Source organism: Rana temporaria, chromosome 1, assembly GCF_905171775.1.
Source record: "Rana temporaria chromosome 1, aRanTem1.1, whole genome shotgun sequence".
Taxonomy (NCBI): domain Eukaryota; kingdom Metazoa; phylum Chordata; class Amphibia; order Anura; family Ranidae; genus Rana; species Rana temporaria.
In genome coordinates, this window is record NC_053489.1 from 231619590 (window position 1) to 231645257 (window position 25668).

The 25668-nt window shown below is 41.5% G+C and overlaps 1 protein-coding gene across 2 annotated transcripts in view; it reads right to left on the reverse strand.

The window, feature by feature from the left end:
* KIAA1671 (KIAA1671 ortholog) overlaps window positions 1-25668 on the reverse strand; it is a 222966-nt gene that overhangs the window by 131833 nt on the left and 65465 nt on the right. For both annotated transcript variants that reach the window (XM_040351406.1, XM_040351398.1), the window contains exons 4-5: window positions 16579-19380; window positions 15959-16084 (exon numbers count right to left, since the gene is read on the reverse strand). In XM_040351406.1, coding sequence (XP_040207340.1) covers window positions 15959-16084; window positions 16579-19380 — 2928 coding nt within the window. The remainder of the gene's footprint in view (window positions 1-15958; window positions 16085-16578; window positions 19381-25668) is intronic.

The window sequence follows — 25668 nt, forward strand, 5'->3', positions numbered from 1 at the left end:
CAAAAAATAAAAACCGCACAGGCGATCAAATACCACCAAAAGAAAGCTATTTGTGGGGAAAAAGGACGTCAATTTTGTTTGGGAGCCACGTCGCACGACCGCGCAATTGTTAGTTAAAGCGACAGTGCCGGAAGCTGAAATTTCACCTGGGCAGGAGGGGTGTATATGTGCCCAGTAAGCAAGTGGTTAATTTAACAGGAGGGTGACATTTCCTGTATCCAGGAGCCGTTATCAAGTGCAGAACTAGGTTGGGCTTTCTTATGAAAGAGCCCATCATTCATTTTTGGCGAGGTGCTCTCCAAGGCTCATTCTCATCTGAAGGGATGCAGACTGCAATCTCTCTCATTTCAACATTGAGCTTGCACCAATACTTTATAACGTTTGCCCTATGCATCATGTCAGGATCCTATTCACATGCAACTAGTCATATTCAAGTAAATTAAATCATTTCTTCCCCCTTCAACTTCTTCTTTTGTCCCACATCCAAGTCATAGTAATACCACTGTAACATAGAGCTATAGTTTCTCCTGCAGCCAAGTCATAGTTTTGCCACTGAAAGGTAGCAGTATATTTATTGTATACTTACAGTGAACTGTATGACTTTATCATCATTTGCTGTGATAACCATATCATTGTGCTTCTGTCAGTTTATTTTTGAGGTTTATGTCCCGTTAGGGAGAATTCCTTTTATTTCCTTTCCTTGAAATGCAACAGAAAGTGAGGTAAAATCTTTAGAAAATAATATGAATTCACCTCCAACACTGGGTACACATTACTGAGGGTGGTTGTGGGTATCGCACCTGTTCCTACAACCAATGGCTGCCAAAATGCACTGCTCTTTAAAACCATGCAGGGCTGCCATGTATTCTTAATGGCACCCCCACACATCTAAAAACGCAGCACGTTTTCAGGTGTGGTAACCATCTGGAAATGACATGGTGCAAAAAAAAAAAAGTTATAAATTGATTTGCTTTTAATAAGTGAAATAAGTATTGGATCCCCTATCAATCAGCAATATTTCTGGCTCCCAGGTGTCTTCTATACAGGTAATGAGCTGAGATTAGGAGCACTCTCTTAAAAGGGAGTGCTCCTAATATCAGCTTGTTACCTGTATAAAAGAAACCTGTAAACAGAAGCAATCACATTCCAATCTCTCCACCATGGCCAAAACCAAAGAGCTGTCCAAGGATGTCAGGGACAAGATTGTAGACCTACACAAGGCTGGAATGGGCTACAAGACCATCGCCAAACAGCTTGGTGGGAGGGTGACAACCGCTGGTGCGATTATTCACAAATGGAAGAAACACAAAATAACTGTCAATCTCCCTTGGTCTGGGGCTCCATGCAAGATCTCAGCTTGTGGAGTTTCAATGATCATGAGAACGGTGAGGAATCGGCCCAGAACTACACAGGAGAATCTTGTCAATGATCTCAAGGCAGCTGGCACCATAGTCACAAAGAAAACAATTGGTAACACACTACGCCATAAAGGACTGATATTCTGCAGCACACGCAAGGTCCCCCTGCTCAAGAGAGCACATGTACAGGCCCATCTGAGGTTTGCTAATGATTATCTGAATGATTCAGAGGAGAACTGGGTGAAAGTGTTGTGGGCAGAGGATTACAAAATCGAGCTCTTTGGCAGTAACTCGCCGTGTTTGGAGGAGGAAGATTGATGCCCATCACCCCAAGAACACCATCCCCACTGTCAAACAGAGGTGGTAACATAATGCTTTGGGGGTGTTTTTCTGCCAAGGGGACAGGACAACTTCACAGCATCAAAGTGACAATGGAGGGGTCCATGTACTGTCAAATCTTGTGCGAGAACCTCCTTCCATCAGCAAGGGCATTGAAAATGGGTCGTGAATGGGTATTCCAGCATGACAGAGACCCAAAACACACAGCCAAGGCAACAAAGGAGTGGCTCAAGAAGAAGCACATTAAGGGTCCTGGAGTGGCCTAGCCAGTCTCCAGACCTTAATCCTAGAAAATATGTGGAGAGAGCTGAAGGTTCGAGTTACCAAACGTCAGCCTTAAAACCGAATGACTTGGAGAGGATCTGCAAAGAGGAGTGGGACAAAATCCCTACTGAGATGTGTGCAAACCTGGTGGCCAAGTACAAGAAACGTCTGACCTCTGTGATTGCCAACAAGGGTTTTACCACCGCCAACTACCAAGTCATGTTTTGCAAAGGGGTCAAATACTTATTTCACTTATTAAAACGCAAATCAATTTATAACTTTTTTTTTAATTGGATTTTTCTGGATTTTTTTGTTATTCTGTCTCTCACTGTTAAAATAAACCTACCATTAAGACTATAGACTGATCATTTTTTTGTCAGTGGGCAAACATAGAAAATCAGCAGGGGATCAAATACTTTTTCCCCTCACTGTAGCTTCTTTTTTTCAAACTGGCAGCAGTTTGATATGAGTATTCCACAATGAAAACACTACAACTTCCCAGTTTTGCTCTCTGAAGCTGCAGTACTGGATGATGCCAATTGTGCACCACAAACATAAATCCTTATCACTATAAATGTTTGGCAAGCTTTCATGCCAGGCTGTCATAGCAAGCAGAAAATCTGACCTGATGCTCAGCTCTTCAACATATGCCATATTCTCTTTCTTCTAAAATGGGAGAAAGGAATTCTTAACAGGTCCTTTAACCACTAGGTGTCCGCGCTATAGGTGAATAACGGCCACCAATTGCAGAGAGGCCATCAATAGACGATCCCGGCCCCTTACCACGTGATCAGCTGTCAGCCAATGGCAGCTAATCACATGATGTAAACAAAAGCTCGGTAAGCGGTTTTACCAATCACCGGCTTATGTGCAAAAGGACATCGGTCCTGAAGAGGAAGAGGCAATTCTGCCTCATCTGTGCAAACCATACCCCCTGCCAGTGCCCACCAGTGGTACCAATCAATCCCTCATCAGTGTAACCTACCAGTGCTGATCAGTGCCCATTATTGCCACCCATCAGTGCCCACCAATGCCACTTCTCAGTGTCGCCTATCAGTGCCCACCAGTGCACATCAATGAAGGAGAAAAAAATTACCTGTTTGAATTTTTTTATAACAAAATTATATATATATATATATATATATATATATATATATATATATATATATATATATATATATATATATATATATATATATATATATATATATATAAATAAATATAAATATATATATAAATATAATATAATTTTTTTATTATTCGGTTGTTTAAAAAAAAATTTAACAACAAATAAAAACTGCAGAATTGATCACATACCACCAAAAGAAAGCTCTATTTGTTGGGAAAAAAAAAAAAGAACGTCGATTTTGTTTGGGAGCCACGTCGCACGACCACGCATCTGTCAGTTAAAGTGATGCAGTGCCGAATCGCAAAAAGTGCTCTGGTCTTTGGCCAGCCAAATGGTCCGGGGCTGAAGTGGTTAAGTAGATGCAATGTAAATGATAAAAATTGTATTTGTGTACAGTGTTGCATAACCGCGCAATTGTCATTCAAAGTGCATCAGTGCTGAAAGCTGAAAATTGGTCTGGGCAGGAGGGGGTTTAAGTGCCCAGTAAGCAAGTGGTAAAAAAAATCTTTACAGATTTTTAATATTCTTTAGGGCCTGTGTCGAAAGGTATTGAGCGTGTTAATGACATCAGTTTGTGACGCTTCTGGGAATATTCAGAATTCATTGACTTTGCTTTTCAAGGTCAATGACGTTTGAAAAAATTTCAAGACACTGTTTGGAGTAGCAACTTTGCTGTTATTAATAATTCATAATTCCTATATGTACAGAATATATTTATTCCTTAAAGTGGTTGTAAACTCTGTTACACCAGCCTATAAAAAGGCTTACCTGTAGGTACTGTAAATATCTCCTAAACTTGCACAGTTTAGAAGATATTTACTTCATGCGCTGCTGCCGATGTCATTGGCGCATGCGCACTGAAGAAACGACCCACTTGTGCCATTTCTTTAGTACCCGTGCCGTGACTGAGTGAGAGTGACGTCATTGCGGAGCCCAAGAACCCAGAACTAACACCAGGCATCGTTCTAAAGGTAAGTATTTCATAATGAGTATGCAATGCATTTACTAGCTCATTATGCCTTTGTCTTGCAGGTTTTAGTTTTATCGGAGGTTTACAACGTCTTTAAACAAAAATCTATTTAATATTATCTCACACTGAACTCTGCAAATCCCTCAAATCGTATATTCCAGGGCTTGACAAATGTGCTTTGACTCTAGGAGCCAGCTAAGAAAGTTAGGAGCCAGTATTTTTGTAACCAACAAATCTTATGGATTTAATATGTTCCTGAAGGTAAACTTATCCTTTAACCCTTTCACAGCCAGAGCCATGTTAAACATTTAAAACATAATAATTTTAGGCCTGAAGATGACCTAAAACCCGCAAACGTTATATATTTTCTTATAGCAGACACCCTAGAGCAGGGATGTCAAACTGGTGGCCCTCCAGCTGTTATGGAACTACAAGTCCTATCATGCCTTTCGGAGTCATGTTTGTAACTGCCAACCTTGCAATGCCTCATGGGACTTGTAGTTCAACAGCTGGAGGGCCGCCAGTTTGAAACCCTTGCCCTAGAGAATAAAATAAAAAAATTCTTTAAAATAGAGTGATGAAATTAAAAAAAAAAATTAAATCTTTATGGGTTAAAACTGAAATGTCAAGTTTTGGTAGAATATTCCAAAACAGAGTAAGAGGGAATTATTTTAGTTATTTTTTCTGTGTAGCTGCTGAAGGACAGAATACAAGTGTTAGGTTTCTCTGCAGTTGTGCACATTGCTTATTATGGGCTTGTGGAATGACTGGCAAATTCTAAGTTCCTAAAAGAGCGTCTATTCTAAAGTAGTACAGTTTGTGTTACAACACTGTGTTGTAGACAGTGCCACCATGTGGACACTTCTTTTTCATTCCAAAAGTAACAAATCAGCAGAAACAAAAGTTATAGCTGTCCTTCCTAAAAAAGCTTCCCCTGATCAGTTATCTTGAATTTTCGAACAATCTTATTTTCTCCCCCTGTGCTTTTAGGCTATGCACTGCCATATTGAATGAACACAAGATAAATGATCTTTTTAAAAGGCTAATGCGCTGGAATAGTATTTTTAGCTGTGGATGCAAAGAACCTTTTTGAGGAGGAAAGACTACCATGTAAAATGATTATATATATATATATATATATATATATATATATATATATATATATATATATATATATATATATATATATATATATATATTACTGTATGTTTTTTGTAGGACAAACAAGACTTAATTTAGGCGATATGTTCTTGAAGAAAAAAAAATGTTTCTTTTTGTGCAAGTCATAAAAACAAAAGCCGATGCAAAAAATAAATAATGTTTTATCACTGTTAAAAACACAAGTGTTTCCATAAATAAGTATACATTTTATAATTTTTACCATTTAACATGACACTAAAAATAGAATTATGCAATAGGCATATTATTCAGGCACTTATGTTTTACTTGGCAGGTTGCTCCAACGAACAGCATACGCAAATGGAAGCTCATCCCTTTGATCTGCAGATGAATGGGTAATCGCACAGCAAAAGGGGGGGGGGGGGTAGGTTTGGCCTTATAGAGCAGCAGAAAAATAGGGCGTACAACACATGCACTTCCATAGGGGTCCAAAGCCCAACCCCTCATCCCAGCTATATTCACCTTCACTATGCTCCCCGTCAGCTCCTTTCTCAGCTGTTGCAAAATACCTGGTGCTTCCTGGCAATGGAGAACATGCAACATCCTCCTATGATAAAGCGCTTGAGCCTCATGTCGCGTACACACGATCATTTTTCGGCATGAAAAAAACGACGTTTTTCGGCATGTAGAATTTTTTTTTTTTTCAACTTCATCATTAAAACGACGTTGCCCACACACCATCATTTAAAAAAAATGCTCCAGCAAAGCGCGGTGACATACAACACGTACAACGGCACTCTAAAGGGGAAGTTCCATGCGGATGACGCCACCCTTGGGGCTGCTTTAGCTGATTCCGCGTTAGTAAAAGACGATTCACGCTTTTCTGTCTGTTACAGCGTGATGAATGTGCTTACTCCATTATGAACGGTAGTTTTACCAGAACGAGCGCTCCCGTCTCATAACTTGCTTCTGAGCATGCGCAGGTTTTTAATGTCGTTTTAGCCCACACACGATCATTTTTTACAACCCGAAAAACGACATTGTTTAAAACGTCGTTTAAAAATGCAGCATGTTCGAAAAAAAAATGTTGTCGTTTTTCAGAACCTGAAAAATGATGTGAAGCCCACACGCGATCATTTTAAATGAGATTTTTTAAAAACAAAGTTTTTTTAATGCGGAAAAATGATCGTGTGTATGCGCCATTACAGCTAGGAGTTGTACACCATCACATAATGGAGGAGGTTAAAGCGGAGGTTCTGCTGGAAAAAGTTTTTTTTTTTTTCAGACTACTCTGCTGCTGTTCAAATACACATTGCTTTACTTACTAGTGCCGATCTTGCAGCCGCCACAATCGTGCTTTGCCAGGAAAGAATATTTTATAAAACTTTGTGATGGACATTGCCATCTTCATTGTGGGCACCTTGAAGCCCTCCTGTATGTCTTCCAGGATGCGGCTGATGTCCCAGCATTCACCGCGTAATCCCGCGCATGCGCAGTGTTGGCGGCGAGCCGCGCCGTCAACACTGCACAGTTGCCATCACAACGGCTGGCGGCGTCCTGAAAAGGACACGCCCCGCTGTGATGTTACACTAGGTGTGTAATGGCGATTGTTTGTTTACTATGGTGAATATGTATCCGCCCTCATCGCAACGCGCTTTGCGGGTCATGTGACCCGCTTCCCGCGTCACGTGACAGCACAGCTAGCGCGAGACTACACGCGCAGCTAGTTCTGTTGATGTGCTATGATTGGCCCACACGTCACTGCAAGAACACCAAACAAACAGCGCCCACAATGCACAGCGTCGTCAGGGAAAATAGCGACACGCCCACTCCCCGCTGGGATGGAAACCCGGAAGCACAGCAGATTACAGGTAAGGGACCATTGAAAAAAAAAATGTCAACGCTATGATGCTTAAATGGGATGGAGGTTAAGGATGCTGGAAAGTTCATTTTGAGGGTGAACCTCCGCTTTAATGTCAATGTTCCCTGTAAGCTCAGGCACCACTAACAATACTTTGCAGTGTCTGTGTTAGAGGTTGGAGCATCTGAAAATGCTGTGAATTTGAGCATAACAGAGTAAGTAGGCTTTATGCAGACTAACTTTTCCCTTGAATGAGCAAGGTGATTGAGTCTCTTTAAAGTTAATCTAAACCCTTTAGCTTGCTAAAGCACAAAGTATCAAACAATGCCATGATTTGAATTAACATAGAACTATAGGCACATTTTTATTTTTTCATTTTGGATAGATAGAGTAAGGAAAGGGTTATAGCTCCTGTCAGATTTGTTTTGTGTCCCATTTCAGAGATTCCCTTTCACTTCCTGTCCCATATCCAAACAGGAAGTGAGAGGAAATCCCTGAAAAGGAAATTCCCTGGAGACCCCCAGCTCACCAGAACTAGTGCCCACATTGGAAGATTTCCCCTTTATTAGATTTCTGGGGAAAACCTCAAATTTTAGATTTTCTTTTACTTTCAATGACAATGGTAGACATTACAAATAGAGACATTAAATCTCCTAAATGGGAGGTTTGAACAGCTATAAAAACAGACAAGCGTTCTAATCCCTGTGCACTCTAAAGCTGAAAAAATAAAACATTTTTTTTTTGCCTTTAGTTAATACTGTCATTTCCTTTTTTTCATCCTTTTTTCTATCGAAGGACATCCAGTCTCTTTGAGCCACTTCCTGTACACATGCAATCACTCCAGTCTAAATTGCACATCACTGTTTAGGGCCAGGTTCCTGAAAGTCACAACACAGAACAATGGCTGCTCAATGTGTGTAAATCAACACCTCCTGTAGCCTGACAATGCAGGAACACAATTGGGAGAAACATGTAACCCCAAATAAGATGTGCTTGAACAAGAACCTCGATAGGAAGGGTCAGAAGGCATTCTCTTAAAGCGGTTGTATAGTTAAAATATAGATATATATTTTTTAAATACTTACCCAAGAACGAGGCGTCGGTAACTTACCTGGTCCACGCCGAGGGAGATGACATGTTGCCTCGGCGTTTCTTCCTGGTATCGCGGCTCCAGCGATGTGAGTGGCTGGAGCCACAATGTCGTCACTCCCGCGCATGCTCGCTGGAGACTTCTTTTCGGCAAGGTCCGGCGTCTGTCAGGCCTTTAGCCGATAATCCCCTGTGCGCATGCGCTGCTGCAGTTAGCAGCTCATTGCAAGGGGAATATCTCCTAAACCGTAAAGCTAGACAACGATATTATATATTTTTTGTGACAAAGTGATCAGCTAGGAAGAATTTATTAGGCCAAGTCCCATTGTTTTAATTTATTTCCTATGCTCTAGTTTATAAACAGGAGAAATGATCTGAAGAAACAGACTAGAAGTCATGTGTTAACACCTGATAGTTTGCAGAAGTAGTTTAAACAGAATTAAAACAGCATTACTAATTACTACTTTTTCTACCCATATACATTACCTGAAAGTCCTTCTAAAACAGTGGCAATCAAAATATAAATGACAAAAAGGAAAAAACTTTTTGCACTCTTGATTTACCTTTGTGAAAAACTTTTATATGGCTGTATTTAAAAAGGGAAACAAAGCGTAACAAAATTCTAACATTTACGCAAGAATGTGGATAGACCTGATCCAAGTCACTAGGAGTGACTTATGAAAGTACACAAAATACATGTTTTATGGCAGCCAAACTTAGAATTAAAATCGTCTTCAGGGGCAAAACAACAAACGAGCTAAGGAAATAAATAAATAAGACTGAACTTCATTTACAGATCAGGTACTATTATTGTTAATATAGAAACTTGTACTTGTAAGGTCATTGAAGGTATTTCTCACTACCAGCTACTCCATTAGACACCTTAACATATATTCTCAAACTCGTAGTAGGAACAACTAATTTGTTACTTATTGGAAAGAGAACGTCAACTGTAGTTCCCATTATTGACCAGCAGAGGGCACCAATACATTTTTCTTTTGGGAAAAAAAAAAAAGTACACAAACGATCAACACCAAACATCCTTCCGATATTGAATCTGAACCAGAATTCAATTTTTTTTCACATAGCTGTGGGTGTGATTAAAATTAAATCTGTGCCCAGTGCAAACTGATCACATGCACTGAAAATTCTGTAAACCAGAGGCAATGTTGTGCCTGGTTTCACCCCCGACAGTGTCTCCCCCATTCCTGATCCCCCACTAGAGCTTGATATACCCCCGCCCCCACCCTCTCCTCTGCCTACCACTATGTACTATTTTGTTAACTGAATGACCCATCGTCAGTCTGTGTATTTAAAGTTCAGGAAAGGCGGGTTGAGCTGTCAAGCTAAAAGTGTGTTACTGAGCCTGTTCATATAAAAGCTGTATATGACCCCGAGAAAGCTTTACCTCCTGTTCTTCATTAATAACTTGTGTTCTACTCTGAGTTGAAGATCTTGGTTCCACTTACGATCTGTATATTCTTGCTATATTCATACTGCACAAGAATTCATAAAGTACACTCCAAAGAAGAAGCAAATCATTGAATAGAGCAGTAAATGTCTCTGCATTGTGTAAAAATGTGGTTTGATTCGGTCTTCTCTGATGCTCCCCTTCTTTTACTGTCCCCAAACCACCTCCTGATAGAACAGAGCCTTGGGGGAACTCTGTGCATGCTCAGTTTGGTGTGTATTGCTAGAGTTTTTTTTTTTTTTTTTTTTCTTGGGAGGGTGCATGTGATCAGCACAGGGCCAATCAGCAGAGGGCCAGGGATCCTGCAGCCTCAAAGGACAGTCAGAGGAGAATGAATCTCCTCACACAAGCTTTATCTAGACACTGATAGAAGTCACAAGACTGCTATATACTGCTGATGCGAAAAAGCATTTAGCAGTTTATATTTACTAAAATAATTGTATTTCCATGTTCTGTGCACTGTGGGAGACCAGATATATTGAATGCAGGGTCCTGCGTTTAGGAACACCAATTTGTAGGGATTTCATCTCACTTTCTATTTGGCTATGGGACAGCAAGTGAAAGGAAATCTCTGCAACAGGACATAGATGTTGGAAAAAAAAAATTGGCAAGGGTTATAAACCTCCATTGCCTTATCCAAAATGAAAAAAAAAGTTCTGCCTATAGTTCTACTTTAAATCTTGGTGTCCTTTTGGCATTGCTTGTAGATGGTTGCAGTAAAGCAGCCTGAAAGAACATGAGCTTCTGTAATAAAGACAGGTCAATGATGCTCTGGTGCAATAGCTGCCCCTTGTAGTTTTTGCATGCAGTCTGATGCATATCGGCCCTCTATGTTGATCCCCTAGTCTGTCCTGACCTATAAACTCATAGGCAGCATTGGCAAATCAGTCAAAATGATCCTGGCACTCATGCACCCACACCCCACCCAAACTCTGCCCAACAACACTAATCAAGGCAGTGGTGGAAATCTTTGAAATGGTACTTTCCCTGAAGCACAAGTCACTAGGAAAGGACCAAAGCCACGGAATGGACCCAGCCACAGCTCTACGTTGTGAGCAGGCTAAGTGCAGCTTAGTGATGATGTTATTGCTACTTTTACACCGCAATAAGACAATCGATTTAACCGCATTTACAGTCCCAATGACCATGATAACTTGATTAAATCAAATTTGGATTTAACTATCGTAAAAAAAAAAGTTCTTATTAAAATGGAGTTCTACCCAAGGTGTTTAAAAAAAAAAAAAAAAAAAAAAAAAGGATACGCTAAAAACCTTAAATCAGAAGAATACAATATAAGAATCGTATTGTGAGTATCTAGCAAGCCAAAGGGAAGGATGTGTAAACCTAGCTTGGAATTGTGAAAACATTAAACAATATAGCGACTGTACACTGTAAAAGGTAGCTCCAAGTTACAGCTTGGGATGCGTGCCAGGCATACCGACTCCCATTTACACCTTTTCTTTAGTTAGATGCTACCTGCTGATGTCCAAACCCTAGTCGCAACAAAAGCATGTGTGCTCAGTGTGCTTTTTAAACGTGGTTAATAAAATCTGTGAAAAGGAGGAAGTCTGGTACACTGGTGACTATTACAAGTCTGAATCACATAAGGAAGACCTGCAAACCATCTTTAGCGAATCAGAAAACATAATTAGATCTTTATGATAATATACTGTATTTTATACGCTGTAATTAGAATCAATTACAAAAGCGATTGATAGCACAACATAGTTCCTGCGCATTTCATAACAGACCTAGAATTCATGTTGCACTTTTTAGCCTGTGCATTTAACCTATTCATTCATATTTTTATGCAGCAGTGTTCATTTTAATATCATCCAGTCTTTGTATTATACTTTCTATTTCTATAGACAGGTGGGTGATGACTTTCAAACAAAACCACATACATGGAGGGTAATTTACGAAGACCGCAGCAGCCAAAATCTGGAGCAGATGTACATGACAACCAAACAGTTTCAAAATGTAAAGTATATGTAAACAATTACCTTGTAAAACAACCCATTCAGGGTGTGAGGTTGCATGTGATTCGCACCCCACTGCAGTACAAATCACATGCAATGTCCGTGCAATGCAAATTCAGCCATGCAGATAGTATGGCTGAATTCACAACACATTCGGACCAAACTCGCACAGGACCCTTTTTTTTTTGGTCCGCAGCAGAATCGGATCTGTCTGAGTATGCAGCAAACTGATTTGGGCGTGTCATTACCGTTTGACACTCCCAGCAGTTCGCATAGGGCAGTGTGAACTGCCGCAGGGAGAGATGCAATGCACGAACCCGCAGTGGATTCGCAGGGTTCCCGCATCCTAGTAATGTGAACCGGCCCACAAATAGAAATGAAGGGAAAAACATTTGTGTATAGATCTAAAAAAAAAAAAAAAAATTATAAAATACCCGTTTCCTCCTTTTTTTTATTTTTTATAAGTAATTACTTACCCTTTGTTCTTAGCTGTAGCAGGAGCTAGGGGAGGAGAAAAGGCAGCACATGTATTTTCCCAGCACAGATTGTCCCAGTCCCGCAGGAGGGGTAGGGTATTAGGACAAGTCTAAACACTGCAGGAGAGCACACCAAGTTTCCAGCAGAGCTAAAGAACTGACCATGCTGTGCTCTCATGCCTAGTGCGTCAGTTTTTAATAGAAAAACAGAGGGACTGACAGGAACACCAGGGATTTCACACAAAGGAAGCAATACAAAGAGAACAGGACTCATTTCATATAAGTACATGACTGCGGGCACATATCAGGAATATGAAACGTTGGGTTTACATACTCTTTAAGTGAACAAGACAAAAAGGTAGAAGCCGATTGGCTGCTTTGCACAGCAGCTCCATGTTCTTTTGCAATTTTTGTAAATTCCCACACTGTGTGTTAAATTGTTTTTCTGCTCTCCCATATATTTGCATGATGACATTTCTCACGGAGCCTCCTCTGGTAGGTATTAATATGATACAAAGCAACAAGCACCTTTGCTTTGGAAAAAAAAAAAATCGGTATAAAAAAAAAGATTTTAGGCCACTTTATGCATACACGTGTAGGCTTAGGCCTGTGTGCGCTAATGTAATGGTGCGCTGAACCTGCCTTGGTGCGAGAAAGGTTCCAAGTTCAGTTCCCCAGAAAAAGGCTTCGATGGGTTTCTATGACCAACAAAGCAGGGTTTCTAAATATTTTCTACCCTCACACACTTTGATAAACAAAGTACACACTTACACACTGTAATAGAGTTTAAATTTGTGTTTTGCATACTTTAGAATGGAAGCAAAAAATAATCTTTCACTTTAGTTTTTAACATAATGTGTTATGCCTTTTATACACGATCGGTTTTCCCGGTGGTAAAAAGTCCACCGGGAAAACCAAGAACCTGCTCGGTAGCTTTTTCCCCCACTACACCAGGCTGGGAAAACTGCCATGAGAGCTTTCGCCGGAAAACCCGGCCGCGTGTATGCTCCACTGCAGGTTTTCCCCATAGTGAAACTGCCGGCTTAAAAACTGCCGGAAATCCCGGCGGGAAAAAAAAGAGAACATGTTCCATTTTGCCAGCGGTTTTCCTGTCGGGAAAACTGCGATAGAGCATACACACTGCCGGGATTCCTGGCAAAAAGCTCTCATGGTAGTTTTCCTGCCAGGAAAACCAGTTGTGTGTACGAGGCATAAGAATTCTAATTTCTGAGAATATCTGTCTGACCTTATTGGGTCATTATTTTCTAATTTCCTGTCACCACTAAGCCTGAACAATATATGGGGGGGGGGGGGGGGGGGTTGGCTGTCACCGGATTAGAAGAGCTAGGAGAAGCAAAGCATTCCAACAATGGGGGTTATTTACGAAAGGCAAATGCACTTTGCACTACAAGTGCACTTGGAAGTGCAGTCACTGTAAATCTGAGGGGTAGATCTGAAATGAGGGGAAGCTATGCTGATTTTATCATCCAATCATGTGCAAGCTAAAATGCTGTTTTTTATTGTCCTTGCATGTCCCCCTCGGATCTACAGCGACTGCACTTCCAAGTGCACTTTCAAGTGCACTTGAGATGCAAAGTGGATTTGCCTTTAGTAAATAACCCCCAATGTGTTTGTCTGGTTTGTGACATCAATAGACATGTGACAGGTACTCTTTATGGAGAGATCTGGAGGTCTAAAAGACCCCAGATCCCATATTTGCCCTTAAAACCAAGATCAGTGTGATCAAATGCTTTTCATTTGATCACACTGTGCAGTTTACATCCGGGATAAACCGAAAGTGATGTAAGCTCATCAGTTCCAGTCTTTGTTCGCCTCTATGATCAGCCGGCAGAAGCACTGGCTAGTCAATCAAGTTTCCCAGTGAGACAGGGGACATCTCATGCCACTGCTTGTTAAAGCAATCCAGGGGCTAGTTAGCTGCCAAGATTGCTTTTAGAAGACAGCCAACTATTGGCTCTAAAAAAGGCACTGGTATAACCACTTAAAGTCCAGTGATGTACTGCTACGTGGTTATCCAAGTGGTTATATAACTCTGCATTTGGTCTGCAGGTCAGCCACGATTTAAAGAGACCCAATTATAAAACAGTGCAACACTGTCCCAATACATATGCTTCATTCAGAATGCAATGTGTCCAAAATAATGTTTTCAGGATACATCTTCACTAGCAGCAAATGAGTTAAACACAACTCCAGTATCTACGAATGGGCTTGGTCATGGACTTTAAAATCTTTAGCTAGATAATGCCTGAAGGCAAAATGCATGTGATCAGCAGTTCACTCTGCCTGAGACTTAATGACTGCTGATTTATGACCTGGTTTTATAACTGTAATTCAAATGATGATCTCCGAACGTGAACAGGCTCTAGTGCCTTGCAGCAAGTATGGAACTAGAACATAAACGTTCAAGCAGAACAGCTCCACAACAAAGGGTTAGGGCCTGTGGCCACTTATCCATTTGTCCATGGAATGTGTCTGAGAGCTCCACTCAGCTTGATGAGCCCAACAGTAATCTTTTACGAAGATTTGCCCGTTTTGGAAGAATTGCAACATATGGCTAAGACCTTCGGGAAAGTAAAAATGCACTCTTCAAAAAGAACCAATTGTATGGAAAAAAAAACTGTTTAACGTCCCCAAAGCTCAATTATGTATATAGCGATATGTAAGCGTCTATATGAGTGCTCCTTGGCCTCCGTTTCCCAATTTGCATCAGTATAGCACAAACCAGCATGCCTGGGGGTTAATTTTTGGATACGAGTACCAGTTCATAAATTAGTCAGGACAGACTGGTATTAATCTGAAAAGAAAAACACATGAACTGATGAATTTTCTTTGAGTATGTTAATATCCTGGCTGCCATGTTTTTGCTTTGGAGTCGGTGTTTTCCAAGTCACTAACATTAATAAAGCATGGACAGTCTGGCAGTTTTCTGACGCTTATTTACAGCATACTTGTTGACACAGCCAGGCAGCCACCATTTTCAAAAGGTGGCAGGCAGTGACAGCCCCCAGCTCAGAGGCAGCCTCTATAATTTTCTCAAGACAGAGTCAGTAAATTTGGACACTCAACATACTGAAATAAAATGCGTCAAAACGTTACCACATAAACCCAAAGTAGGTTTAAAACACTTTTGTTGTATAGGAAATGTCATTAAACGGGCATACCCCGCTTTACGTACATTCACGAGTACGGACATACCCACAGGTGTACGTAAAGCCCTTGCAAGTACGGACATATTGGCCTCTATGTTAAATCTTGGTCAGCTTAGTATGGCGCTGTTAATGGTTTTTACCATTAGCATCCATGTTAAATTTTGGTCATCTTGATATGGCACTGCTCCCGAACCATAAGCGACAGGGACACCAAACTTGGGGAGCACCGAGAGGGGACCAATGACTACAACATATCTGAGTTTGGGGTCGACCAGCTTGCCTAGGTAATCTACCATGTCGTAGTCGTTGGTCCCCTTGACGTGCTCCCCAAGTTTGGTGTCCCTGTCACTTATGGTTGGGAGCAGTGCCATGTCAAGCTGACCAAGATTTCCCATAGAGCTAGTTTACTTGCATGTATTGAGAAGTAAAAAAAAGGTAATAGAATTCATATCTACTAGCCTCATGGAACTTGTTTCCCGTTTCATATTGTCTTCTGCAGCATATTCCCAGCCAAAAATGTAGCATGTCCACAATCTCTCACCCTCATTTCCTCCATTAGGTCTGCAGTTTGACAATTCTCAGTATTACATATGTTGCACATTATGTGCGGCCCTTTGGTGATGTCATTTGCTGCACTTGAGGCCCCCTTTAGCTCATAAGTTGACAACTACTGGTTTAGAGTCACAAATCTAAAATAATATTTTCTGTAGCAATAATGAAATCAACAACCTACCTCATCTGATTTTAAGTCCCGCTCTCGAGGTCTATTTAAGCTTTTTCTTCGTGGCAGGTCCATGACACTTTCTGGTACCCGGTGTAGTTTTGCATTTTGTCTGGAGCTCTCTTTTTCAGAATAGTCCTAAAACACAGATAAAATAGGAACTCAAAGACCGTGCTTGAGAAGTGACTCAATTATGCCATTTTGGTTTATTTAAAATGTTTGTAATTACAAGCATACTTGCATGTATTTTTAACGTGTCTGGTGCAGTAAATCCTAAGTCTTTACCATATATAAACTTGCTATACTATTTGGCATACCATAAATCACAGAGAGTGGTAGTCCCTTCACTGTAAGTAGCATTAATCTACTGTCTTGCCAGCTATCTTAATATATTTCAGGGGACTGGACAGTGTGTATAGCATCAAAACAGCAGTGGCTGAGTACATGGAGGGCTTCAACAGCACACTGATGCACATTTGTTAGCAGACTGTACAAGGGGAGCTACCAAAGGCAAGAAAATCTGGCAGGTAAAAGCGTGAACAGTAGGTATATGCATTGTTAGCCATTTGGCTGCATGTTCACCCTAATAGTATTGTGGCAATTGCACACAAATACCAACCAATAATTCATACCTTGCTCTCACTATATTGCCATTCGTGTTGGCTTTTTAATCTGTGTGTTGACTCAAATTGGTGCTCCACTGGAATGCTCTGCCGCACGCGATGCTGTTCCCTTCGTTTTTCTTTATTTTCTAGCATTAGGGAAATTAAATCACTAGCCTTTGCTGGCCGTCTTCCTTCAGAAGGTGGTTGCCTTTCTTCAGTTAAGATGGATTTCCTATCAGTTTTCACAGAAACCCTATGGTGAAGCTTTGCAGCAGCAGAGTCTTCTTTATCAACACTAATTTCCAGAACTGTTGTTTTGGCCAAGGTACGTGAAGATGACCAGTCCGCAATTACAGTAGGCGATTCTGAGACCCGTATTGACTGAGCTTTATAGTTCTCTAAATTTCTTGTTAATGACTCTTGTGGGAAATCAAAACTTGCTATATTCTGACTTCCTTCTGAACGGGCTTGGAATCCTTGATCTCTCTCTTTTGCTTGATATTGCTCATATTTTGCATCTTTTGGAGACTTCACATGATCTGCAGTATTGGAAATTGTGTGTGCATCTTTAGTGCTTTCTGTTGTTGAGGTAGTGGTTTGAGAAGAATACCATGAAGCAACCGTTTCAAACGGGGAGTTTTCAACGTTGTTAACAAGCTTTACAGAGGGATCCCTCCATTTGCTGCCAGAACTTTTTGAAGTGCTCTCCATGATAGATTTAGAGCTTTCCCACTTGGGTAGGTTATGATCTTCATCTCTGGATATGCTTTCTTTTGAAGGATTTGCATTATATTCTGCCATTAGGGAATCAATATCAACAACTTTAGATTTATAAGATCTGTCAAGATTCAGAGGGGAACTTTCTGTAGTGTCCAAGTCTGGTGTAGATTTTTTTTGCTCAGGTTTAGGATCTCTTGATGAAGAAACTTTCTCAGCTAGGCTTGTTTTTTGCTTTTGCTTCCTGATTAAAGCATCAATATCAATAACACTCTTTTTTTCCAAAATTTTCGCTGGCTTAGCAACAGAATCATCCTCAAGAACTCTCTGGTTTCTGTGTGTTTTTAATTCTTTAAAGGCACTTGAGGTTTCAAAGTCTCCTTGTGTATTTATTGCTTCTGACCTGTAAGAAATGCTGTCAGCGACAGACCCTGAAATAGTGGTACTCATTTTCAAATCTTGCTTAAAAAATTCATCTGTTGTCCAGCTGCTGGGAGTAATGTTCTGGCTTTCAAAATTACTATCATTCTTTTCTTTTTTGTTGTCTATTGCAGTTATTGCAAAATATGTTGCTTTTGATTCCGTTGGAGATAGTGTAGACATACTCTGTTTTCTCTTTGTTTCCTCATACTCAAAACTGTATAGATCCAACAGGTTTCCTTTGCCACTGCTGCTTGGGGTCTTGTCTTGAAATGGTGCTTGCTTTCTCTCCAATTTAGATTGTTCGACATATTCTTCCTTGAACTGCTGCCCTCTTAAGAAACTGTTAGTATCTTTTGCGATATGCGTAGTCAAGTCATTTTTGAATTGTTCAACCTCATTGCTTAACATTTCACTAATCAAATAATTTGATTCGTCTTTATTATCTTTTTTGGTTACAGGTGACTCTTTGTCAGAAAGAAACCTAGTTCGTTGGTAGGATTCCTTTTTATCCTCTTCGATGAGTGATGATTTTTTCGTATCCTCTCTAATATTTAAGTTAAATCCCGCTGGCTCTACTTTAACGGGTCTTATTCCTGTTTCAAACTCTTTCTCTACCAAGTCACTGGATGGTCTATGGGCAGGCCGATTAAAATCATTCAAAGATTTTTTCATGTCTTTGCCATCTGTTGCACTAATTCCAAATAGAGACTGTTCAGTGGAACATTGTTCAGAAGCATTTTCTTTTTTCGGTTTGTAGTCCAGTTTATAGGACTTTGGTTGAAAATCAGAGACTGTTGCGTCTACAGTGCTTTTGTTCCCACTAGTTTCATAGTTCCTATCTTCTGGTGCTTTCACTGTGTCAATTTTTGCTGCCCTTAAACTATTTCTAACAAATGAAAAATCAAGGTCTCTAGACGCATACTTATTAGTTGAGCTTTCTTGTGAGCTTGTATCTCTCCTCCTGTATTCACTCTTACTTCTCTGGAGGCTGCTTACTGGACGACGTGAGATACTTTCATCCAGTTCCAAATTCGTCAATTCCCTTTCTTTCCTGTGGAAAGATCTTTGAGATCGAAGAGTCACAGCTTTGTCTTCAGGGACCATTTGAATGGATTCACTTAAAACCCTTTCTCCAACTGCCTGGATGACTTCGAACCTTGGCTCTATACGCGTTTTTTCATCAACTTTGAGGTTTTGAAGTATGTCGTGGGCTGCAGGTGATTCAGCCTTTCCAGCTCTGCTATTGCTGAACCTTATGCCCGAGATATCATTTCCTTTGTGGAGCTGTGTGACTGAATGCACACTATCGTCACTCAGCCACTTTGACCAGCTTCCTGAATCTTTTTTACCTTCTGTATTTTCAGACAAAAGATCACTTTTAGCAATCTGGCTGGATGTAGGATTTCTGCCACTCAGCAGTTCAGGGGGGCTATGCCATTCTACATTATGTTCAAACATTGTTGCTTTCACAGTCCTAAATGTGTCATCTGATCTGACAGGTTGTTTGTACTTGTCTTCAGCTTCCTCAGTTGTATTGTTAAACTGCTTATCTTTATAAAGATTGCTTTTTCTCTCAAAAAAAACATCTTCATTTTGCTGTGGTGGTAAAGTTTCTTTTTTTCTAAATGACCTCCTTGGTTTCTGTAGTTTGTCTTCTGAAAATTCACTGGTTCTCCAATCTTTTTTTTCCTGGAAAAAAAGAAAAAAAAGATAAAACATAAATATGTAAATCTGATAAGGTTATACAGATATATATTTCATCAACATATTTGTATCTAAATCCAGACATCTGTTAAAATAAGGTGTGCAAAAAAAAAAAAATGTATAAATTTCAGATTTAAAGCGGAACGCATAAATTTAACAGTTTAAAAAAAAAAAAAAAAAAAAAAAAACTTACATTACAGTCCGGTGATGGTAATATAACTGTTACATTGGCTGTGCTCTCAACCAAACTGTCAAGCCATCAAACAGCTGGCTTCATAACCAATCCCATGTACAGCAATCATTTGAAGATCAAACAGAAGCCAAGAAGGCAGCTTCCTTGGCTGAAAATGATACAAGGGTTTAGTTCCGCTTTAAGCCATAGAAGGCTAAAAAGCACATGAAAACAATATCCAGAATGTAGTTACAATGAACTTTCTTGCCACCACAAAATTGACTTTGTAACCTACTATACAAATTTTAGCTTGAGTTTGTTTTGTTTTCATGAAAAGTAAATTGCGAACAAATAATCTTTAAATAAAGTTAGACTGAAAATAAACCCAACAACTAGGGTTGTCCCGATACCGATACTAGTATCGGTATCGGGACCGATTCCGAGTATTTGCGGGAGTACTCGTACTCCCGCAAATACCCCTGATACCCAAATAGAATACTTCATCCCTCCCCCCGCCCCCGCCGTCGTCGCCGCATCCCCGCTACCGCCGACTGTGTAATACACGCCGGGAACATTACAGCTTTGAATAGCTGTAATGATTCGCGCTGCGCATAGACACTCCCCCTTGCTCGGGTGAACTGTCCAATCCCGAGCGAGGGGGAGTGTCTATACGCAGCGCGGCGCCAATCATTACAGCTATTCTAAGCTGTAATGTTCCCGGCGCGTATTACACAGTAGGCGGTAGCGGGGATGCAGGTAAGCGGGATATGGGGGGGAGACATGGCTACATGGGGGGATACATGGCTACATGGGGGGAGACCTGTCTGCATGGGGGGAGACCTGTCTGCATGGGGGGAGACATGGCTGGATATGGGGGAGACATGGCTGGATATGGGGGGGGGACATGGCTGCATATGGGGGGGACATGGCTGCATATGGGGGGGACATGGCTGCATATGGGGGGGACATGGCTGCATATGGGGGGGACATGGCTGCATATGGGGGGACATGGCAGCATCTGTGGGGGGACATGGCGGCATACGTGGGGGGACATGGCTGCATTTGGGGACACATTTAAAAAAAAGTATCGGTATTCGGTATCGGCGAGTACATGAAAAAAAGTATCGGTACTTGTACTCAGTCCTAAAAAAGTATCGGGACAACCCTACTAACAACAAAGTACATAATGTAATCGCTATGTGCCAAGTGTGATACTCTACATCCCTTGTTACCCCACATGGGGCCCAGAGGCCACATGCAGCCCTCTGTAGCCCCTGCAAACAATATTCTAGGTTTACCCATTGTACTTTTAAAGCAGTGATCTCCAGCAGCCTCATGTAATATGTCTCCTTAACCATGTACCAGTCTCCAAAAACCCCCTATGGTAGGTCTGCAGTGCCTCACCATCTTCTGTAGCATGTCTGTGCACTCTAAACATCTCTTGTGTCATGCCTGTAGTCTCTGACTTCTGCAGGATGTCTACAGTCTTAGACTATCACTTATATTATCTTATATTTTACAGCAAGCTATACTATTTTTTTTTTAATCTTTTTATTGAGTATAAAACATACAAACAAACCACATCAGTAAACCTGCCACAGCATTGGGACTATACCCACGCAGGAGCCAGTACCAGCTGGCCATAGGCTGCTTCCATCATTAGTAACATACAGCTGCAGCACGTTTAGAAGAAGGGACAAACAAACAAACAAACAAACAAACAAACAATCTAGTGCAGTAGTGGCTCCCGTTCAATTAAAATGTCCAAGTATCAAATTCTTCAGTCGAGGCCCAAGGGACAGCAAATTATATCCAGCAAACCCATAGCAGAGATTCGAATACAGAGAGGAAGAACAAAAAAAAAAAAAAACACACAAGCTCAGTCAGTCTCCGGTCGCCGTGGAGGCCTCTGCTAGCCATTTGGCCCACACTCTATCATACTTTTTGGGGCATCCTCTATTTTGGGAGGTTCCTTTATAGAGTGGCAGTACTTTATTGACATGTGATTTCCATAACAATATGGACGGTGGGGCACGTTTTTTCCAGCAGAGAGTGATCATTTTCCTGGCATAGAATAACAGGAGTCCAATCAGAGTTCTCTCTGCCACCCTGGGGGCTAATTCTTCTACCAAGCCCAAAAGGCATATCTGCAGGGTTGGGGCTACATCTATTCCTACCACCTCTTGTATCACAGATAGTACTTGTGACCAGTAGTGTTTAATTACTGGGCAGGACCAGAAGATGTGTATAAAGGCGCCCGGGTCCCCAGTAACAGCAAGCTATACTTTTTAAAAGAAAAAAAAAAGTTGTGGTCAAAAGCGGTTACAGAATTGGATTGTCTTTAGTTGCTATTGTAACATGGCCAATTATTTTTTTCACAAGAAAAACATGTCCAATTCTTAAGCCCCGTACACACGGCCCAATGCCAGGCGACATCGGCCGGCTCAATAAAAAAACGCCCAACCCGTCCGACAAGCCACCATGTATATGGCAGCTGGTTCGACAGAAGCCGACTTCTGTCAGATGAGCATGCTGGAAAACCAGCAGCTGATCGGAGTGCTCTGGCAGGATGGGCATCCCCGTCAGAACACAACAGCTCAGCGGGGGAGATTGCTGTACCAACATTGAAACGCTAGTACAGCGGCTCTGACCGGAGCTGACAGTTTATTTTTCAATTAACCTGCTGGGTTGAATGGAGAAAAAAAAACGTATAGTGTGTACAAGGCTTTAATCATGTAGTAGCTGTTACTAGTATTTACATCATACTAAATTATACAGCAACTTCAAAGTGAACCTATGCTTTGCCACAGTATGGTAAAGCAACAGATTCACTTTAATGGTTGTTCCACCGGCAGTCTTTTCTTGCCTTTCTCAAATATTGGCACTGCCATACAGGGGAGTATTCAACTTTTGTTACTTCCGTTGCTCAAACAGAGGGGCAAGGAAGTGAAGGGAAGTCAAGTATAGGTTCACGTTAAGCTGCAGTTTATTTCAGTATGATGGAAACAAAAGTAAATGATAAAGCTACTACATGACTGAGAATTGGCCATGCTACAATATTAACTAATGACAATACAGTTCAACTGCTAATGACCATTTTTCTAATAATTTTTCCTGAGGTTTCAGTGCTGCATATCGTAAAAATCTTTTCAACTGACCTCATCATAAGCGCTTCTTGCAGATGCATCTGTACACAGCTGGTCTTTCACTAGCAACGCAGGAAATGGCAACATATTTACTGTAAATTGGCTAGATACGTGCAGCCCAAGGTCCATGTGCAAAAAATAAAAATCACCCCTGGTATCTTTATCCTAGTCATGCATTTTTGTAAGAGCCTTGTTACTAGTAATAATCACACAGAACAGGTATTGGTAGCAATCTGTCTGATTCCTACAACCAGTGTAGCAAGCCAGATATAAATTTGTTTGTTTTAAAAAAAATTGAACGGAAGTGCGCATGCGCACGGCGCAGAGTGCGGACATGTTCTGACTGAGCTCCGCTCGCCGCCGGCTTTCCTAGCAAAAGTCAGCGATACGGGTGCAGTAAGCACTTTCCCAGGCACCGGACCATACCATGCAGCGGAGGACAGCAGGGACAGCTAAAAAGAACCCACAGCGCTACCATAACATGACCTGCTCAGAGCGCCATTCACCAGCAGCACACCAGGCCCCCTCTTCCAAGATGGTGCCGGATCACAAGAAGACTGGACAGGCGGCTCAGTCATCTCACAGTCCGGCCTCTCCCCACTCTGCAGCAACTTCACCAAATGCATCTGCCAGCCCGCAGGACACCCAGATGCAGGATCCATTCTCATCCCAGTCATAGGATGAGCTGACAGCGATGCAACTTCCATGGTTCTCTCCTACCGCAGGGTCTCAGGGAGAGGGCCCGAAATATGCAGGGTCCCCAGCCTCCTCTATGGACAGACACATGGCGGACCTTGCTGAAACAGCTTTGAGCCAGTCCAGTTCCATACAGGATCAGTCCCAACCACCACCTACTCCCTATTCTGGTGATGTAGCTTTGCTAGCTTGCTTCTCTGCACTGCTCCAACAAGAATTATCTAAAGCCTGTACTGCAATAACAGCTGACATAAGGGGAGATTTCCACTGCATTGGGGAGAGGCTAGACACGATTAAAACCAAGGTGTATGGCACGGTTAACCAGAATACTAAGATGATCTCTTCTCTGCAAGACTAACTTGACCAAGCTAATACAAAAATTGAAGATCTGAAAAATAAATCTAGATGATACAATTTTAGGCTGCGCAGATTGCCAGAATCGATCACCGATCTGGAAGATGCAGTACACACCCTGATGCAGGACCTGATTCCAGGAATTTCTCCTCACCATCTGGAGCTCGACAGGGTGCAATGCGCCTTGACTGCCCCGAGAACGTATGGCCTTCCCAGACATGCGTTAGTAAAGCCACATTTTTACAGGATCAAGGAAAAAATGATGTCGGAATCCAGGAGTAAGGGAGACATTTATTTAACTTTATTAGGCCACTCAGACCAAATATTTGCGGACATGTTTGCGAACATCTCTCAACAAACCATCCAGAAGAGATGTGCACTGAAGCCACTATTGACGCACCCAATTATTCGCCCTGTCCTCGACAAGCAAGGGATCAACCGATTTCGCCTATATGGTCCCAACAAGGCCGCTCCTCATCCAATTGGTCCAACCCAGCCATGGTAGCATAGGGATGAATCTAAACTGAATTCCGATCTTCTGACCCAGAGTTGAAGTCTTGCATGACAAAACTCAGTTCTGATGGAAGTCTAGTGAAAATCCTTCCTGTTGACGGGGACATCGTGCCTCCTTGACTGAAATATTTCATTCCCCCGCCCCCTTTTGATTCTCTCTTTCTTTTTTTCTCCCACATACATGTTCATGGTTGGCACTGTTAAATTAAGATGTGGCCACCTTAATCCAGTTTTTGGACAGGGCGGTATAGGTTTATTTTTTTCCCCCCCATCTTGGTCAAAAGCTGAAAAAGACAATCACTTTGGCCAGATAGCAGCCGTCTACTGTATTCACTAAACTAGCCTGGTTATACACATGTTGAAGTTTTGTATCCCGGATACTTCTTTGCTTCAAAGTAATAGGAGTGGAAAGACATCGGGGCGCAAACGCATGCTACTTCTTAGTGAGTTTGTCCCACCTTGTCAGAGGGTGACAACCTCGCAACACTTCATGGGAACATTGAATTCCCAGAGGTCACTGACCTACGTCACATTACGTGACGTTACTTATATGTTTTTTTTTTTAAATTTACACACGGAAAATCAGTTTGTCGGTACATTATTCTAACTCACTACTTTTTCTTTTCTTCTTTCTGTCTTTTTACCTAAGTGCACTCCATGCTCCATACCCAGAGGTCCCCCCTCAGAGCACCAGGATTTCGGACGAGCCGATGGAAATCTATAACGGGCAAGTGCAGTCTAGCGAGCCATAATGTTGAGCACACGATCAACCAAATTCAGTTTTTTCCCATAATGCGCAGGGTAAAAAGTTACTTTTCCAATGGCCCAGAGAAAAAAGGAGGAGTCACGATATGCATTGCTAAACTCATTCCCTTTACCCCTGACATGGTCATAAAAGATAAAAGAGGGGAGGTATATCATGGTGGTTGGGAGAATCAACGAACAGGTCATTACATTAGTCTCCTATTATGCCCCCCAACGGGGGACAGGTAAAGTTTTTTGAAACCATGCTAGCAACACTAATCCCACATGCAATGGGTCAGATCATAATAGGACAGTAATGTACCCCTGGACAAGCCCTGGATAGGTCTAATCCATATAAACCAGTTTTTAACATACTCCGGAACAGGGCTGTAAACTGGCTAGGCTGTTACACTCTTACAATCCAATAGATATCTGAAGAGATCTCCATCGAACCACTAGGGATTACACACATTAAAGTACATACAGTACATAAAACCTACTCCCGAATCTATCATGTTTTCAACTTATCACACCTGCTCCCTTCAATCAAATCAGCCAAAATACTGACCACGTCGTGGTCTGATCAGTCCCCGGTGCAAATCTGCTTATCATACCGGGGACAAAACCGAAAACCAACGACTGATTTGT